The sequence below is a fragment of the Nicotiana sylvestris genome, chromosome 11 (genome assembly GCF_000393655.2).
Source record: "Nicotiana sylvestris chromosome 11, ASM39365v2, whole genome shotgun sequence".
NCBI lineage: Eukaryota > Viridiplantae > Streptophyta > Magnoliopsida > Solanales > Solanaceae > Nicotiana > Nicotiana sylvestris.
In genome coordinates, this window is record NC_091067.1 from 78,800,214 (window position 1) to 78,812,316 (window position 12,103).

Sequence of the window (12,103 nt, forward strand, 5' to 3'; positions counted from 1 at the left end):
AGAAGGGCGTGTTGAACTTCCTAGGATGTCTCAACTATATCAGTCGCTTCATAGCACAGTCCACAGTTATATGTGAACCCACCTTCAAGATATCGAGGAAAGATGCCGAAACAAGTTGGACCGAAGATTGTCAGAAAGCTTTCGACAAAATCAAGGAGTACATGTCCACACCACCAGTATTGGTCCCGCTAGAGCCAGGTAGACCCTTGCTACTCTACCTTGCAGTTCTAGATGGAGACTTCGGTTGCATTTTGGGGCAGTACGACGAGACAGGGAGGAAGGAACAGGCTATCTATTACCTGAGTAAAAAGTTCACTCCATATGAAGCGCGATACTCTCTATTGGAATGTACCTCTTGCGCTCTAACTTGGATAGCTCAGAAGCTGAGGCTTTACTTCTGCGCCTACACAATATACCTCATATCAAGGATGGATCCCTTGAAATATGTCTTACAGAAACCCATGCCCACTGGCAAGCTGGCTAAGTGGCAAATCATATTGAGCGAATTCGACATAGTTTATGGGACTCAGAAAGCAGTCAAGGGACATGCAGAGGCAGATCATCTTGCTGAAAATCCCGTGAAAGGAGATTACGAACCCCTGAAAATGTATTTTCCCGATTAAGAAGTATCATTCGTAAGAGAAAACATTACTGAAGCTTCCAACGGTTGGAGGATGTTCTTTGATGCAACTGTGAACTTCAAAGGAGTGGGTATTGGAGCAGTTGGGTATCAAAAATAGGTCAACATTATTCGGTATCCACTAAACTCAGATTTCCTTGTGCCAACAACATGGCAGAGTATGAAGCCTGCATACTAGGGCTCAACATGGCAATCGACATGAATATTCAGGAACTGCTGGTTATCGGTGATTCAGATCTGCTTGTGCACCAGGTACAAGGAGAATGGGACACCAAGAATTCCAAGATATTGTCATATCTACACCATGTACATGAATTGAGAAAGAGGATCACGAAGATGGAGTTTAGGCATGTTCCCAGAATTCTGAACGAGTTTGCCAATGCATTGGCCACCTTGTCATCCATGATACATCATCCTGACAAGAACTTCATCAATCCCATCCCAATGAGGATCCATAGCCAGCCGGCGTATTGTGCCCATGTTGAAGAAGAAACAGACGCAAAGCCTTGGTTTCATGATATCAAATAATATTTGGCAAAAGGAGAATATTCGGAGCATGTGAATCATAATCAGAAGCGTACGCTTTGGAGGTTGTCTAATAGTTTCTTCCATAGCGGAGGAAACATGTACAGAAGAACTACTAATTTGGGATTGCTAAGGTGTGTCGACGCAAAAGACATTTCTAAGCTTCTTGAGGAGATACATATTAGGACCTGTGGCCCGCATATGAATGGTTTTGTCATGGACAAAAAAGATACTTAGGGCTGGTTATTTTTGGATGACCATGGAGACAGATTGCATCCAGTGTGTTAGAAAATGCTACCAGTGTCAAGTGCATGCCGATATGATAAAAGTGCCACCAAATGAGCTCAATGCAACAACCTCACGTTGGCCATTCGCCACCTGGGGAATGGATGTCATTGGTCCAATCGATCCCACCACCTCAAATGGGCATCGGTTAATCTTGATAGCTATTGATTACTTCACCAAATAGGTCGAAACAGCATCTTACAAGGCAGTAACTCAGAAAGTCGTGGCAGATTTTGTCCGTGATCGGATTATTTGCCAGTTTGGAGTTCCAGAATCAATCATCACTGGAAATGCCTCAAATCTCAACAGTGATCTGATGAAGACAATATGTGAGACTTTCAAAATCAAGCACAAGAATTCCATAGCCTATAGACCTCAGATGAACAGAGCTGTAGAAGCCGCTAACAAGAATATCAAGAAGATACTAAGGAAGATGGTAGAAAATCACAAGCAATTGCACGAGAAGTTACCTTTTGCTTTATTGGAGTACCGCACTACAGTTCGCACGTCAACTGGGGTAACTCCCTACTTATTGGTTTATTGTACTGAGGTTGTCATTCCCGCCGAGGTAGAAATTCCTTCATTAAGGATCATACAAAAAGCCGAACTCAGTGATGCAGAATGGAAAAGGAGTTGCTATGAGTAACTAGCCCTCATAGATGGAAAAAGAATGAATGCACTATGTCACGATCAGCTTTATCAAAACAGAATGTCAAGAGCTTTCAACAAAAGGGTCAAACCAAGACAGTTTGCACCAGGACACCTGGTGCTGAAGAAGATCTTCCCGCATCAAGATGAAGCTAAAGGGAAATTCTCTCCCAACTGGCAAGGTCCCTACATGGTTCACTGGGTGTTAATAGGAGGAGCACACATACTCGCAGAAATAAATGGAGAAGTCTGGCCAAAACCAATCAATTCAGACGCAGTCAAGAGATACTATGTTTAGATTGTTTACATTTCTTCACCTGATGTAATTGAACTACGCTCGACCTGATTCCCGTTTAAGAGGGGATACATAGGAAGCCTTGTGGGTTTGGTCATATCATAATAAAAATTTTATTTCCACCCAGAACCGGAAACTAAGGCAGAATTTTGGGGAGGACCCTCGAAATTCCGAAGCAAGTCCAGCCGACGCCATTACATGCTAGAAAATCATAAATTGGTTAAGAAATTAAGGCAGAATTTTGGTAAGGATTCTCATAATTCCAAAGAAGGTTCAACAAGTTTCGTCACTCACAAACGGCCGAAGGATCATTTACTAAACTGGGGCAGAATTTTGAGGAGGACCTTCAAAATTATAAAACAAGAAAGTTATAATTTCTCTGAAATGTGTTACAGTCATCAGTTCATCTAAACTACTTGATATTTCACTTCCTGAAAATAACTCTATTTTCATCAATAATTGCATATTTTCAAAATATCTATTTCCGTAACAGCCAGGTGTTACCTAGGGAAACTCAAACAAGGCCTCCAGAACGGAGCAGAGCAAAGCCATTAGATTGAGGCATGAACCAAACTCCCCTTACAAAACTTACAATTTTTCTTTCAGTCCAAGCACATCTGACATAACAATAGCATTCGCAAAAATATACACATAGCAAAATCACTAGCAATCGGGCTACTAGACATCGAATATATCTCCAGCTAAGAAATACTCTACTCCTATTTGCCAACTGTTCAATGCATAAGGCTAAGAATTGCCTTCTATTTGCATAGGATTAAGCCCTGTCCCGAACCTTGCATGAGGCTAAGCCTGCCTCCATATTTGAGTAAGGCGAAGCACTACCTTCCATTTACATGGGACTAAGCCCTGTCCCGCATCTTGCATGAGACTAAGCTCTGTCTCCATCTGCATGAGGCTAATCTCTACCTTCATATCCGCATAAGGCTAAGATCTGCCTTCCATCTGCATGGGACTAAGCCCTGTCCCGCACCTTTCATGAGGCTAATGCCTACCTCCATTTTGCATAAGGCTAAGCACTGCCTTCCATCTGCATGGGAATAAGCCCTATCCCGCATCTGCATGAGGCTAAGCCCTGCTTCCATTTTGCATAAGGCTAAGCATTGCCTTCCATTTGCATGGGACTAAGCCTTGTCCCGAATCTTGCATGAGGCTAAGCCCTGGCTCCATCTTGCATAAGGCTAAGCACTGCCTTCTCTTTGCATGAGACTAAGCCCTGTCTCCATCTCCATGAGGCTAAGCCCTGCCTTCATATCGGCATAAGGCTAAGCACTGCCTTCTCATGGAACTAAACATTATCCCTCCATGCATAAAAGTTGCTCTATTCCGACACTATCTATTTGCTCCTCTTTCGAGCTAAGCTGTGCCCTCAACCTCACAAAACTAAGCCTTGTCTTGTTGATTTCAGTATCATATTATTGCATCTCATGGCTGAAATATAGCCAATTTTCCAAAGGTGTCATAGTCCAAAGGCTCATCCTCATAGCCTGAAGACACCATGCTATGGCCTGAGGATCTCTCAAAACTTACATAGCATTATTCAAAGGCGTCATGGTTCGGAGGCACCATTGGCATAGCCCGAGAACATCATTTCATGGCTTGCGAATCCCTTACTACGCAATTAATGGCCTAGGACGTCATGGTCTAAGGTCTGCATCCTCAAATGTCCAAAGACAATCTTTCATGGTCCAAAGGGAATTTGCATCATGTTTAAATTCTCACAGTAAGTTATACACTTGCATGCATCATATTTTGAGTTTGCAGGTGATCCCGGAGGTAACCATTCTTTAAACAGGAGCAGCCTTCACTCTGGTTTCTGCTCGTACCATTTTTCACTTTGTCATTCATAACAAATTCTCATCAGTTACCCAACCTACTCCGTGATATCCAGCTATCTGCCCTATAATACATCTGATGCATTCCGGGTTCGCAACCATAACTCTATCGAAAATCACCCTTCACAAAAAAGACCTTTTGATGAAACTAGCTACCATTCCTATAATAACTCCATCAGCTTCATTCACCGATGGGTCCAGAACTACACATGGCATGATTCCTGTAAAGTCAGGGATATGTACACAGCTTAAAAACTAGGGCTCGGCCTCTATTCAAAGCATCCCAATCGGTCAAAATTGGCCATCATTTTTTTACCCGAAAACTCTTTCATCCTTCCCGGGTAAAGAGGGGCAACTGTTGATACTCAATTTTTCCCTATAATATTTTTCAAATACCTGTATGCCTTTAAAACTATGCATTAGCATCAACTGATATTTTTTTTCATAATTTCTGCATTTTTAAAAGATTTTAATTAATTTATTCCAATATTTTTATTTATATAAAAAATCACTAATTGCATGACAAATAGTCTTATAATAATTTTTCAGCTTAATTTTATCATTTGCATTTGTACTAAGTTTTAATTATTTTAGAAATATCCACATTTGTAGTTTTTGGTGTTATAATTGCAATTACTTTGCAATTATAGCTCATTCATGCATTATTACACTATTTTACTAGAAAATAACCTTTTATATTTTTAAAATATAAAGTAATTATTTTAAAACATTTCTAGGAATGAAAGTCATTTTTTATAATTTACTAACTTTTTAAAAAAAATTATTTTAGCAATGAAATTGTTATTTAACAAATGACCCCTTTTATTTTTGGACTTAGCCTAAATTAAACAGCCCAAATCCCTAATCCACTAAGACCAGGCCAAAACCAACTACCCCTAGCCCAGTTAAATCCTACCCGGCCCCAAACCCTCTAAATCCTGGTCGTTGATCATAGAGATCAACGGCCACCATCACTTCTTACCATTTTTAACCAAACGACCCCCCCTAAATCCTAGCCATTATCCACAAAACGGTCGCCCTAGAATCCCTAATCCTCTCCGTCTCTCTAAGACCTAAACCTAACCCTAGCCGCCGCCACCCAAAACTAATCATATTCCCTCCAATTTTCACTCGGCCCATGGATTTCCATGGTCGTTTGAGGCTCCTACTAATCTTCTCCGTCTCCTGGTTGCTTGTTCTTATGATTTCCTAGAAAGATTTCAAAGAGATCTAACCAGATCTGGTTCAAGAGTCTCTGAGAGTCCGTCTATGGTTGTGAGTGTTACTATTTCAATGCTTTTGCAGTTCAAATCTCTTGTTTAGACTGGATTCTCTTTACCCTTTCATTCTTTCTTCAAAACCCTCATTTCAAACATGAATCCATCCAGATCTTTGTAGATTGGGAAGGTTTCTGAGTTCGTCGTCGATTTTTCTTTAAAGAGTTTCTTGTTTCTTCACTATTAGTCGATTTCTTGCACCATTTTATCTTAGGTTTGATTTCTTTATTATCTGCTATTTGATCCTCTGCATATTTGAAGTGTTTTCAATTTCCCATGGTTCTTCTTTAAGGTTCTTTTACTTTTCTACCATTAACCAATTTTTAGCACTACGCTACTTTAGGTTTTTTGCTTTCTCTTGTTCGAATCTCTATATGTTTGAAGTACTTTCTGTTTCCATGGCTATTTATTTAATGTTCTCCTAATCTTCCTGCTACTAATTAACCCTAAGTATTTTTCTAATTATCTGGGGTTTCCACTTCCGTTTCTTGCAAAAGGTTTTCTGAAATTTTATGTTTCGTTTGATCTTTCTCGCATGGTTATGCTTCTGGTCCAATTGTTTAACTATTCAGTGTGTGATTTCAACCTCTTGTCCGTTATTGTTTGAATAATTGAATGATTAGCTAATTATCTAGGGTTTCATTTGTTTACTAAACTAATTTACTGGTCTCTGATTGTCTTCCTTAATCCTAAGATTCTTAATTGACATCTCTTGTCTATCTATGGTTTGATTGACCCTTTGATTGGTCTCTGATTACCTGTGTTGCCTTATTTGTGAAACTGATTAATTGATTTAAGGGTTCTAACCCTAATTGACTGATGAGCCTACTTCTTGCCTTATTTGAAATTCAATTAGAGTTATTTATGGTATAATTCCCTAATTTCCTGTCCCCAATCAAGCTTGATTGATTATTTGATTACTTCCTTACATTATTTTTGCAATGTCAATTTTTCTTGCCTTATTTACCTACACTATATATATATATATATATATATATATATATATATATATATATATAGAGAGAGAGAGAGAGAGAGTGCACTCTCATTCTACCTTAGACACGAACAATAGTTCTCACACACACAAAATGTTCCTCTCATCTCTCTGCTATTTATGATCATTGCTGGACTAGCCGGCTGAAAGCCAAGGCTAGGCTGTTGAATCCTGCTTACTTTACCTTCTATTTTTGCTCCCTTAACTGGTATGCCTCTACCATTTTCATTCAATTGAAATGTGTGTTTATCGGCAAACTACTTCTGCTTAAATTTGTGTGTTTATCAGCATGTTACTTCTGTTTAAATTTGTGTGTTTACCAGCATACTTACTTCTGTTCAATCCATGTGTTTGTTAGCATGACTACTTCTGTCCAGTCTATGTGGCTACTTCTGCTCAAAACTAAGTAGTCAATAACATGTCTAACTATGTGTTTCCTAGCATGTCAATTAATGTTCAATCTATGTGTTTATGTTTACTCCTATCTAATACATATGTTTACTACTATAGCATGTTGACTTCTGTTTTTAATTAAAACTAGGTGTTCTGCTTTCAGCAAGTTTGCATGTTTTCTTATGTCTAAAATTGGATCTATTTCTTGTCTACTTCCCTACTAGCAGGATCTCCTATTTGGCTACCTTGCTCCCCAATTTCTATTACCCTTTACATGTGGTTGTTTGATCTTCAACATACCTTGCTTCTGTGTTTGGTCACTTAGTAACAGCTAATAAACTTAAGTAACCTTATTTCTGAATGCTATTTGTTTGGCTGGAACCTTTGCCTAGGTTCCAGGAACAGAATGATTATGTTTACTTATGATTTTCCTGAATGTCTAAAACTGTTTTTCTCAAAACTATTCTTGCAAATCACTATCACTTCAACTCTTGGAACATCTAGGGTCCTTCCCCTCCAGTGTGAGCATTGCTTTGGAGTCCATGAGACTCCTCTAAACTTTGACACCCTGGGGTTGGCTATTCCACACTGCACAAGTTGTTGATCTTTAAAGGATGCTTTGGTATGAGCATTGCCCTGGGTCCTGGAGGCCCTTGGAAACTTTGACACATTAAGATACCCTCCCTAGCATTATGATATATGGCAATTGAGACTGTTTGAAGGCTTGGTTCCCCAGGTTTTGCTTTGGGCCTATCCGAGCTCCCTATAGTTTACTATTATCATTCCTGTAATTTATTCACACTTGGTTTGTAATATTATTCACTTTTTAAACAAATATTAGGGAAATTAGTAAACTGGGAGGGATTATTATACACATTTTGTTGGGGAATGGGTAGATATCCTGCTTATAGGATTTAAAAACAATGTTTAGATTCCTAGAAACCATGCCTATAAGACATTTCAATGTTCATCACTTGTGTGCATTATAGAAATCATGTCTATAGGGTTCAAACTAAAATTTTGCAATTAGAAATCATCGTGTTGTTTGATTGTTTGCATGCATTATAGATATCATGCATATAGGATCTTAAATCAATTTCTACACTTAGGAGTCATGATAAATAGGTTCGGTATGTTCAATATTTAGAAACCATGCCTATATGGTAAAATTAATCTTACATTCTGGACACTACGTTTGTGGTTTGAAAATCAGTGTCTGCATGCCAATCCGGCTTTAAAATTATTGAATTTAGTTTCCATTGTTTAAAATCAGTCATTGCACCTAGACAACATGCTTATAGTGCCTAAATTACCTGAAATTGTTTATTGTTTCATTATACTTCTGAATATCGACTATATATCATAGGATGTCATTGATGCACCCCTAGGCAAGTCTGTAGGGCGATTAAAAATCTTGTAAATTGCAAAAACTGTGGTTCTGTTAACTGCCCAGATTCAGCCCCTCTAAAATTAGTAGGCAAACTGATTAGGTATTGGTTCCCGCTTTAATAAAGCTTTGCATATGTTCTGATTTGTGTTCACCTAGATATCCTATCATTAGGACTCTTTTCAAATGTCTAAAACACTATTGTCTGAGACATGCACTTGCTTGCCCTATGCGTGGAGGTAAATATGTGAGCCATTTAATTACTTTGTCTTTGGTCCAGTCTTAATTGTTTTGGTAATCGCCTAGACTTTTCTCCTTTAAGTACCTTAGGACAGTCTAGAACTGCCTAAATTAGAGGTCCTAAATTCATCTACGGCCACAAGGAAGGGACGGGTAATGTACGCATAGGATACATCGCAAGGTTGCTAGAACGCTTTAGGCTATGACCAAGGGGATGGTAATTGGGTAGTAAAGGATATGATGACCTGTGCGCTAATGCCACGTGTAACCCCTATTTGAGGAAGGCTTACCGAGTATTGTACAGATGTGATCCTATAGGCTAACAAACCTAGGACTTACCTCATCTTATTTGCATATATGTGCATAGACTGCTTATCTATCAAGTTTCCATTATCTTATATGTGTGCTTAGACTGCCTATTTGTTAAATGACTAATTCATATAATTGAGTTCAGTTGGGACATACCGTTGTGGACCGCGAGGGGTACCTAACACCTTCCCCTCAAGGTTCTTTCGAGCCCTTACCCATTTCTTTAGTAAAGTAAACCAGTTTCATGAGTTATCTGATCTATGTGCCCTAACGCACCTTAAATCTGTTAAGTAGCGACTCTTCAAATTCAAATACCCAAAAGGAAATGAGTTGTTTCCCTATTAATGTCAAAACCCGAACTCCGCAAGGAAAAAAGAGGCGTGACACTATACACCAGAATCCGCCGAGAAGGACATGCGCATCAAGAACATGGTCGAGGAGCTCAAGAAGTTGACAAGTCGAGTTCAGGGTGTTGAAGGAGGTAAAGGGATAGAAGGTCTTAACTTCGAGGATTTATGCATACAACCAGATGTGAAACTGTCAGAGGGTTACAAACCTCCCAAGTTCGAAATTTTTGACGGAACGGGTGATCCCAAGGTTCATACGAGAACTTATTGTGACAAGCTTATGGGGGTCGGAAACGATGAAAGGATTCAAATGAAGCTCTTCATGAGAAGTCTTACCGGAGAAGCCCTATCCTGGTACATAAGCCAGAATCCTAAGAAGTGGGCCAATTGGGTGAGCATGGCATCAGACTTTATGGAGTTCAGGTTTAATATGGAAAATACATCGAATGTCTTCTATATCCAAAACCTAAAGAAGAAGCCAACTGAGACTCTCTGCGAGTATGCTACTCGGTGGAGGTCGGAAGCAGCCAAGGTCAGACCAGCATTAGACGAGAAACATATGAACAAGTTCTTTGTCAGGGCACAGGACCCACAGTATTATGAAAGATTAATAGTCATTGAGAATCATAAGTTCTCCAATATCATCAAACTCGAAGAAAGGATTGAAGAGGGTATTAAAAGCGGTATGGTGACAAATTTCATAGCACTGCTGGCCACGAAAGTACTACAATCAGGTGGCATATCAAAGAACAAAGAAGTAGGGGCAGCAATGGTGGCCCAAAGCCCAAAATCTCCACTCATATACCAAACACTTCCACCTACATACCAAGCCTCACCTCTCAGATATTCTCAACCCGCCACCACCTATAACACTTATAATACCCAACCAGCCTACTATCATTCACCTCCAACTCTTCCAAATTACCATAAACCCCGACCTAATTTTGATCGCAAACCATCTAGACAGTACACCGCCATTGCTGAACCCATGGACCAGTTGTACGAAAGATTGAAGGTTGTTGGTTATGTCATCCCTATTCCTGCTGTGGCCTGGAGAATTCATCTCAATGGGTCAACCCGAACAAAACATAGCATATCATTTGGTATGAAAGGGCACACCATTGATGAGTGTCAGACATTGAAATATAAGATTCAGTCATTAATTGATAACAAGGTCATACATGCGAAGGAAGCTGCACCTAACGTCCACAAAAATCCTCTTCCAGATTATAGGGGTGAAGGGATCAATGTGATAGAAACTAATGAGGAGTGGGATCTTAAGGGATCAATTGGACTTATCAAAGAGGGCGACGATCCTAAGAAGCCCGTAGTCACGATCAATCCTATTGTGGTCCAAGTATAGCCTCCAGTTGAGGTTGAGGAACCGCATCGATTCCATCTGAGTTAGAAGTAACACTACCTGCAGCCACACTTGTCCCATTTAAGGTAGAAGTGGCCACACCTTTCATAGTGACAGTAGCAACTACACCTCCTTTCAAGGCAATGCTATACCTTGGGATTATGTTGCCGAAGCTAGGCGAAATGGAAAAGCAAAGATGGAAGAATCTGGTGCCACAAAAGGGGTGACCAGAACTGGAAGGATCTATACACCTGAAAATATGGGAGGATCAATCAAGGAGGCTGCTACCAAACAACCTATCATTGAAACTGGACCGGACGATCTTTGGAGGAAAGTACAGGCGAGAGAATACTTTATTGTCGATCATTTAAACAAGAACCCCACCCAGATATCCACATGTCACTATTGCAAAATTCAGAGGCACATAAGAGTGCTCTGATGAAGGTGTTGAATGAAGTTTATGTGCCCAACAGTATCACCAGTGGAGAGATGGCCAATATGATAGGGCAAGTACTGCAGAGTCACAAGATCACCTTCCACAAGGATGAACTACCGCCTGAAGGGTTAAGTCACAACAAGGCACTGCATATCACGGTACAGTTTGAAGAGAAATTCATTGCCAAGGTCCTAAAATATGGGAGTTCAAGCCTCAACATTTGTCCATAGACTACTCTGAAAAGATTGGGCAAAGATTTCAATGAGATACGGGCAAGGAGTATGAACATGAAAGCATTTGATGGATCTCAAAGGGCCACGATTGGAGAGATTAACCTTTGTGTGCAGATGGGACCAACTTGGTTCAATGTTGAGTTTCAAGTACTAGACATAGCAGCTACATACAATATTATATTAGGACGACCTTGGATACATGCCACTGAGGCCGTGGCTTCCATGCTACACCGGGCCTTGAAGTTCGAATGGAACCATCAGGAGGTAATCATTCACGGTGATTGAAGTAACCCTATATACACCAGTAAAATTATCCCAGTTATCGAGAATAGAAGAAGGTTGGGTGGAGAAACTTATCACCATATTGAACACGTCAACGTAGTTGAGAAGGACAAGTGGTAGAGTAACAAAATAAAAAGCATACTGGCATGGTCTGGGTATGAACCCGGCAAAGGGCTTGGGAAGGAACTCCAGGGCATTACCAAACCGATATAGTTGAAACGTCATGGCACAACTTTCGGACTGGGATATCTATACACCTGGCAAGAATATGATGATTGGTCACCTCCATGGCGTGGTCCTTATTACCCTCTCGGGCAGCCAATGCCACATCTGAGTCAGACTTTTCACCAGGCTGATACAATATAGGGATCTGCAGAGGAAGAATCTTTAACTAGGTTGAGAAACTTGTTCCTTGACGACGAGAATATGGATTGCAATGTGATAATTGAGGAGGGGGAGGAAGAAGGCCTCACCATTCAGACTGTGGAGAAGGGAGCCATTCTCAAGAATTGGACTGCCACACCATCCTGGGCCCATTGAGTTCCTGGGTAGCTTGGCAATTAGCCTGATTTGTTTTAATAGGCATTCTATGCGTTTAA

At 40.2% G+C, this 12,103-nt stretch overlaps 2 protein-coding genes across 2 annotated transcripts; both read left to right on the forward strand.

Moving 5' to 3' along the window:
- The first annotated feature begins 790 nt into the window (after positions 1-790).
- LOC138881209 (uncharacterized) lies at positions 791-1,168 on the forward strand. The gene has a single exon (XM_070161418.1). The coding sequence runs from the start codon at positions 791-793 to the stop codon at positions 1,166-1,168; it is 378 nt and encodes a 125-aa protein (XP_070017519.1).
- Positions 1,169-9,260: 8,092 nt separating this feature from the next.
- On the forward strand, positions 9,261-10,556 carry LOC138881210 (uncharacterized). The gene has a single exon (XM_070161419.1). It carries the CDS (start codon positions 9,261-9,263, stop codon positions 10,554-10,556), a length of 1,296 nt encoding a protein of 431 aa, XP_070017520.1.
- Positions 10,557-12,103: the final 1,547 nt, after the last annotated feature.